The sequence below is a fragment of the Lineus longissimus genome, chromosome 12, assembly GCF_910592395.1.
Source record: "Lineus longissimus chromosome 12, tnLinLong1.2, whole genome shotgun sequence".
Classification (NCBI taxonomy): domain Eukaryota; kingdom Metazoa; phylum Nemertea; class Pilidiophora; order Heteronemertea; family Lineidae; genus Lineus; species Lineus longissimus.
In genome coordinates, this window is record NC_088319.1 from 14,618,047 (window position 1) to 14,626,519 (window position 8,473).

Genomic DNA, 8,473 nt, shown 5'->3' on the forward strand with positions numbered 1-8,473 from the left:
GTAAATATCAATCAGAAATACTTCCCATGGAATTGGGTGCATTTTATATAATAAAAAATTAACATGACTAAAGTTGATGACTTCCGTTGTGATTGACAAGTTTCGTTTGAGAGGATATCAGCAGAATTAGAAACACCCACCTCGACTTTTTCTTGTTGACTTGAATAGCACCTTGATTACACGCAATGTGTGCGGGAAACGGGTGTAACCTTATGAAAAAGATCTCAGATTCACCATGGTAAAATCAGAGTTTACCATGCTCATATTAGTCTTATATTCCCTTTAAATGTAGCTGGGGTTGATAAGACCTTGGTGGTCAAGATGCCCCAAAGCTGGAATGTCACATCTTCATCCCTGTGGACCCGTAGGCGAGGCCACGGTTGTAAACGTTGACAGGCTGTCACAACCTACCCAGAATTGTCTTCTCGGGTGCATTGGAGAAGGTACGGGAAGAGCAAACGAAGTTGCACGAATACCTGAAAACGACAACAACTACAACAACAAGATAAATTTCTAGGATGAATTTTCAAAACTGTTCAATAATCGTCCTTTTTGTGGCTTATTTCTCGATTTCTGTCATTGTGACTCAGCAAGGGGATGATCTTTATGCTACTCTAGGAGTTGATCGCACATCAACCACCAGGGAAATTAAAAAAGCGTACAAAAATCTTGCTCGAATCTGGTGAGTTTTGCCGGTGTTGGGTACTTATATTTCGCCATATCCAAATCCTGAACACAGGCAAGAAAATTTGTCCCTGTGCTGTCCACGTTTGTTGATAATCGTAGCTGTTCATTTTAGCTGAGTCTCATATGGAACTGACCTCATTTGGCACAAAATGAAAGTGTCTGTCCAAACATGGGCATATATGTAAAGTCGGAAGATGTGTTGATGATTGATATCATGGATTGAGTGACCATCACCATCACCGTCCATGATTACCACATCGACATTGTGCGAAGTATTGCCACCATTTTAGGCACGTTCCAATAAGAAGATTGGCATTATTGCCCTCACAACATTCTGACAAGGTGGCAATAGTGGACAAGTTCGATGAAGTTTTGTTTTGGCGCTTACCTGACAAGTTGGTTAGTTATGGCATGTGTTTCACCTGGAACAAGGGTCACAGTGCATAGCTAATGTCATCATTGTGACATCCGAAGTTTGCTTAGGCCTTTTGACGTGTTCTAAGTGTGCACATTTGTTTTGTTAGGGCTCTAGTTTTTTCTTACCGAAATAGTCCATACGTCATCTAACATTGACACTGACAGATGTATTTTATGTATTCTGTTGGCCTATTTATTTTGTAAATTGTGCATTGACAATTCCTCCTGACCCAAAAAAATCAGCCACATATTCAAAGTACATGTATGCACTGCAGTTACACCACAATGATGTATTCAGTGATCTACATAGTTCAGTATAGATTATACTACAGTCAGAATAACCACCCCAAATAATCAATATGACAATAATGTGAAATGATGTTATGATTATAGCATGATTAGTGGCGCTGCAGGCAGATTGATTATCTTGATGATAAACATGTTGTAGGAGTGGTTTCTGAATCTCACATTTCAAATAATGCAGCTAAAGATGTTGCCTTGATTGATGACCAGCCTTGATTGGGGTGATTTCCTCCCAACCAACTCTGATCTTTTGACTGTCAAACAATTCTTTTAAGACCTGGATTTGTAGAAGAATATTTTTTCGTCTTCCTATTCATCTACATGTACCATTTTTCTATTGTTTTTCATGCACACACATATTTCGTTTTTGATACTTTGAAAAAAGTTGTTTTCACAGATATGGTCTACATTTTATGGACTTGTGTATGCTGAATGACTCAGGTATTTTGTATTATAAGTGCAATAATGAACACCAACAATCTCCTGACCATTAAAATGATGATGGTTGTGCTGGTGCTGTTAATCTATCTAAGCTGAGGGGACCCACATTGTTGTGCTGTGTTCATGCTGAACTGCTAAATTGAGCTACACTGAGACATTTGAGAGAACCCATATTCCATGCACCTGCCCAACATGGCATTGTTAAATCATTTGTTTACCTCTGTTTTACAGGCATCCAGACAAGAATAAAGACCCTGGGGCAAATGATCAATTCACAAAAATCAATGAAGCCTACGAGGTGAGTTTTTACTGCAAACCCTATGTTTAAAGCCCTTTAATTAATTTAATATCAATAAATGTCATTTCAAGCATTTCGTTGGCCAAATTTAATTAATCCTTAGACAAAAAGAGGTACATCTGTTTCAACTGAGAACACTGGGAATATCATGAATATTATCAATGGATATTTTACTAAGATTATGAATACAGTTATTTTATGCAGAATAAAAGTATTATATGGAAAAAGCAGAATGTATGGGGAATTTAGAGTCTTCCTTTCAGAGCAACATGTACTAATGAGTAAAGTATCAGTGGGCATTGTTTGACATGTTTTTTACATTACGTTCATTGATATACAAATACTCGTGGACTCAATCATATCATGTATTTTTGACACAACCCCTCATTATTTTTAATACATCAGACTCTGACAGATCCAAACAAGCGAAAGGAATATGACAATTTTGGCTATGTGCGTATGGAGACGGGTAACGCCCAGGAATACAGGCGGCAGTCCTTCAACCAGTTCCATGACATGTTCGGACGCAGCGGCTTCAATTTCAAATTTGGTGGCGAGAGTTTCAACAAGTATCAGATAACATTCAGGTAAGGCGAGAGTTTAACAGTTTATTAATACCTTGTTTAGCGAACTTTTTATTCCACACTTTTTGAGAGGCTGTCAGAAAATTTTTTTTTCAGAACCCTCACTTTCAGTTAACAAAATCTAGTGAACATTAGCCAAGTATTGAGTAGGCATGTTGAACTTGGCACTCTGCGCACTCGACCTTGTGTCTGGTTGATAAATATCCTGTTGATCTGCATGTATAAAGTTGTCCATTAGCATGTTATGATGAACTGTTGTTGTTGGTTTTAGGGTGCTTTCTGTGATGTATAATTAGTGATGTATTAAAAACCTTTCCATCAAGTTTCACATGATTTTTAGCTTTTGTGTTGCACTCATTCAATGCTTTAATGTGCTAAACAGTCTCCTAAATGATTGTATAAGATATCTGGGTTGTCTCCAAGCAGCTAGACAGGAAAGCAATCATCCTGCTTACAAATCCTTGTCATTGTTCGCTCTTTCAGGAGCTACCGTATGAACGTTAAGCCAGAGAGTTACCACAAACCATACCTAATCTACATCTATGCTGATCTGTGCATGAGATGTATGCAGCTGGAGAGTTTGTGGGAGAAAATGGTGGACGACCTGGAGATAGTGGGTAAGGATAACGTAATTGTGAATGTGGCGTAAATGCTCGGAGATTTCCTGACGCGATGCAAAATGCAACCAGTTAATCCATGTTGAACGCAGTGCACAGCTTTGGGAAGTTGAATGATTGAATGAGGAATTTCAACAGAATTTCTGTCAATGAGATACCTTTCAGGGGTGGTTATAATCGTAATTTCAATTATTACAGGTCTTGGCCTCGGCACCTTCAATTACCACCAGGATGGGAACCTAGCTAACGAGATGGGAATCCATACGTACCCCCTCTTTGTGTCTGTCAACCAGGGAAAGATCTCTTACTTCAGAGGAGACTATTCGGTGCCGTCTCTGCGTTCATTTGTCAGAGGGTTCTTCCCCAAGAATCGGGTAGTCAGGGTGAGTTTTTATCATCCAATCATAGAGTGATGTGAACTTCATTAAAGCTTACATGCACTTGGTGAAAAAAACATTGAGTCATTTTGTTCTTTTTCCTTACTATGAAGTTATTGTACCTGTAATCTGGTTGTTGGCTGAAGCAGAGGTTGATGATTTGATTATTCTAAACATCTATTTTAGGTGAATGATGAAAATTACGAAGAATTCCTCCAAGGCTGGTCGGACAATAAGATGCGTGCTATCATGTTCGGCCACCAAGATGCCCAGCCGCTCCGCTACCTAGCAGCTGCTCAAAAGTTCCGTGAAAGGATAGCGTTTGCGTACGTTAAGCTGGGTTCGCTGTCGAGGGGCATGGAGCGCAAGTTTGGGCTGAGGACGTACAAAGAGACGATACTGATGTTTAATGAGGACACAGGCTCTCCTGCTGCTGTGGTCTCAGTAAGTATCATTTCATTGACTCCAGGGTCTCCTGTTTCCTTCTACAATCGCCCATTATTGTTTATAGAGCCATTAGCATCATAGTTGATGCTCAGCTCTTGACTCAATAGTTTAGAATGTGGCAGTGTGACGTCACGTTGCTCTGCTTCTATCCCATTAAGTTTTTCTTGAAATGATCTGGGGTCTTGCTAGGCTTACCCTCAGGCGGTCATCAAGAAACAGTCTTCCAGGATGTGGTCTTGCACTGACTCAGTAAAACCACATTCACAGACGGCAATATATGTTTATTTTCAGATGAGTAAGCTTACCCGCAGCACTATCGATGATCTGCTGCAGTCTAACAAGTACCTCATCCTGCCCAGGTTGTCCTCGCAGGAAATCTTTAGCGATCTTTGTCCCATCGAGCCAAGCAGGAATCTCAGAAAGTAAGTCATGGTCCTGGGGCCAGATTTTAGTAACATAAAATTCAATCATAGATTAGGATTTTCTTGAGACTTGATACGTCGTAAGCGTCTAGATATTCGTGGGCACTTTATTTTTGGCAAATAACCTAGGTTACCGTGACTTGTTATGTCTTCATGTCATTCTCGAGGTCTTATAGCCAGCTCTTCCTAGTTTTTTTTTCTGGTAAAGTTTGATAATTATTTTTGAAATTTTTCAGATTTTGTGTCGTACTTCTTACCAAGAATGCACCAGAACACATGGCCACACGCACTCGATTCCGGGAGTATGCGAGTAACTTCAGAAACTCATATGGACACTCCTTCAGCCATCAGGTCCAGTTTGCGTACGTTTATGAGGATACACAGACGGATTTCAAGAAGAAATTGACAAAGCAGAGCGAGAAGAATGACTCATTCTTGGCGGTAATTACCTTGTTGATAATATTTGAACTTGGTCAAATTGAAAGCTCCCAAGCACTATTTTAGCTCTGTGGGGTAGAGGTCAGTTCAACAGCATTCGGTGTCCTCGCCTTCTTGTCTCATATCACAATGACCTATTTTTTGGATAGAATAGCACCAGCTAGATATAAACAGTGCGGATGAAATTCCAGCCGCACCTTATGTTATTGGTTTGAACTTCTTTGATTTGGGTTTGATGAAGGAATATATTGAAGTATATGGAAATAAAAGGAATATTGGCCTGCTTGCTGTAATATTTGCTGGTACTGATCACAAGATAATCTATCCTTTGAAATTTTTCTTGATTGAATTTTTGTCTGATATAATTTCTTCAACAGGTTGTGATCCTTTGGCGTCACAGCTCCAAACACATCGACTACGACTGGCTTGAAAACGGATGGCCGAAAGACGATCCGGATAAGATACCAAGCACCGAAGCGATGCTTGATCGTACTTTAGAGGGGCTAGTGCGGAATCGGAAGGTGCTGCAGCTGACAGCAAATCTGCCAGAATTCATCGACGAACACGCAAATATCCTCATTGTAAGGGTCTGGTACAAGATGCTGGACCTTTTGGATAACTCGTTCTCGATATTCAGATAGTAAGTACCAGTAATCAAAGTCTGGTTGCCATTTCCTGCCTGACAAGCCCATGCTACCAGTTTGATCTCAAAGTTTTCCTCAGACTGGTTGCCAACCAGAGCTAAGGAGGCCAGCCTCCCCTGGGATATCTTTAATGAGTCATCATCATCATTATCTAAGGCTTGCTGACAGCACCCCATTATCTTTTCCAGCTTTGATCAGGTCACCGTCATCTACGGCTTGCTCACAGTATTTTTTGTCAGTTTCTTTGGATATATCATGCACATGTTGATGGTGATGGAAGAGAGCAAGATCGAGGATGCAAATGGTGGTCCAAAAAAGAGGAAACCGACAAGTACTAGTAGTAGTACTGCTCCTAGCACTCAAGGTGAAAAGTAAGTGGCCCTTCCCTAAAGGGATTTCGTGTTTCATGAAGTAATGTCAGATTGGATTTTTTTACCAATCTTTAGTTGAAGCCTTATGATTTATATATTAGTTTCTACTTTCCAGTGCCACAATGGAGTTTCTCCAATTTCACATCAATTCTCTTTTCCAGAAAAGACGATGCGACTCTGTTTCTGCGAGAGTTACGCGGGGAGACTTTTGTGCCTCTCATACAAAAAGCAGCCCCTGGCACACTTTGTCTGTGTATTCTCGTCAGTGAAGAAACAAAGCACAAATTACTACAAAAATTTGCTAAAATTGTCTGGCCGTATTCCAGGTGAGTGACTCTCCAGGATGTGATCGATACTGTCAACAGCTGAATTTTTGTGGGTGTTTTATTTTTCCCAATAATTTGTGAAAAAAGAAATTGCTAGAACATATTTTCTGATTGGAAAACTGAAATTCTGTAATCTGCCCAAAAATAAGTGCTTGTTGAGAAATTTTTGTGAATTGCAAAAATGAATATTCCACCTTTTTTCTTCCAGATATAAAGCCTTGAATTTCTCATTCCTGATGGTGGACCGCTATATCGGTTGGTACAAAAGATTACTGGAGGAAACCATAGACTTCAGACGTAATCTAGACGGTATCGTGACACGAAACGTCATCGGAACGGTTGTAGCAATCAACGGGCATCGGAAATATTTCTGCATGTACCATGCGAAACATCAAGCAAGGAAACGCAAGAAGGCTCAAGGCCCGTTGAGTGGCTTTATTGGAATGGATGAGACTGATAGTGAGGATGATGGGTTTTCTGTGCTGCATGAGCCAGAAGTGACACTATTTGAGGAGGACCTGTTGCTTGGACTTGGGGACTGGTTTGACAGGTTATACGAGGGTTCGCTGCAGAGGCTCAGAGTTGACGAGTGGCCTGTCCTCTAACATGAGGCATTTGAGGATGAATTTCAATATTTCTCTTTCCCAGTTTTCAGGGAGCTCAATACTTAGTTACTGGTACTTAATTTTTTTATTCGTCTCACCCTCTATAAGGTTCAGTAATGTGAGCAGTAGCTATGAGATTGAAAAGCAACATTGCCGTCTATACAGGGAAAATGAAACTACGTTATCAAATCAGAACTCAATAAAACCAAGCTTATTCCTATTAGAATACTGACTTAGCCCTTGCATTAAGAATCAGGAGTTGGCAAATCATTTGAGAATCAGTGTTAAGGGATGAGAAAGTTCAGATTGCTCTCAATAAATCCAAAATGAAACAGTGGTTCCAGAGGTTGTTTTGCAAATTTTCCAACCTGTGAGTATTTGACACTTGGTGTCTGACACATCTCTTCAATAACTTGATGCATGTGTGATAATTTTAATATACAATTGTATTTTTTCTTATGTTAATCATGACAAAGTAACAGCAACCGAACATTGTACATGTATGTACAAGTTAATTAGGAGCCTTGTTTATGAATGCCACCAATTGCATTTTTTTATATGATTTGTATTATATGTAACTGGCGTTAACAGTATTAAGTAAATGATAGAAAATAAGTGGCCACCGCTGTCATCAATTAACATTGTGGAAATCTAACCATTCCATAACTAGTATCAAGAGTGTAGAAAGACATGAATTTTTTTGTATAAATCTAATTTATTCGCATACCCAATATGCAAATAAGTTTCAATGTTGTGACGTCTGTCGTTGTTTGTGTTCAATCATAATCGTCTTTACACCACTGCCAAAACAGTAAAACTCAAATTCACATGATGTGTTGTTTGAAGCTCTGAAATGCCATTGCAGTACGTCTCAGAAAATGAATGGGATAAGTTTGATAAAATACTTCATGTTCCTCGATTGGAAATACAGTAGAACCTCTCTATTAAGGACACCCTAGGGACTGACAAATACTGTCCTTAATGGGGAGGTGTCCTGATAATTCCAGGGTGGTGTCTGTGTAACAAATTGAGGAAAATAGCCTATTTCAGCAAAATAACTTGTTGTTCGACGTCTAGAAAGAGGTTAAGCATGTGTTTGATCAAATACCTTCAGAAACTTCTTGGCATAATTTATGAGTGTTTACCGTTTGCATGCTATTGCTAGCCTCATTTTGTGTAGTTCTGCTATCTATAATTTATTTGATTCATAAAGAATTTTGATAGTATTGATAGTGACTGGCCTTGTTTTGGCCACTGTCCGAGTGTTAGTTTTTGAGTGACAGAGTTTTCTATAAATCGTGTATGAATCCATGCTTGATAGCGCCTATGGACGAGAAGATAAAACAATTATTTTGGGTTCTGTCTATCATTGTCAGCCGTTAGTGGAAGTTAGCGTATAGATTCCATGGCTCATTTGAGGACAGTTGGACTGTTATGTATATTATGTTCAAACTACTATTTATTTATGGATTTTCAATAAATGTATGAACAATAAC

General features: G+C 39.3%; 1 protein-coding gene across 1 annotated transcript; it reads left to right on the plus strand.

Moving 5' to 3' along the window:
- The first annotated feature begins 501 nt into the window (after positions 1–501).
- Positions 502–8,471, plus strand: LOC135496455 (dnaJ homolog subfamily C member 16-like). Its single transcript, XM_064785768.1, has 12 exons — positions 502–682; positions 2,080–2,146; positions 2,552–2,733; positions 3,214–3,347; positions 3,546–3,730; positions 3,911–4,168; positions 4,463–4,593; positions 4,830–5,034; positions 5,409–5,671; positions 5,864–6,046; positions 6,208–6,372; positions 6,581–8,471. The coding sequence occupies exons 1-12, from the start codon at positions 519–521 to the stop codon at positions 6,975–6,977; spliced, it is 2,334 nt and encodes a 777-aa protein (XP_064641838.1). The 5' UTR covers positions 502–518; the 3' UTR covers positions 6,978–8,471.
- The last annotated feature ends 2 nt before the right edge of the window (positions 8,472–8,473 follow it).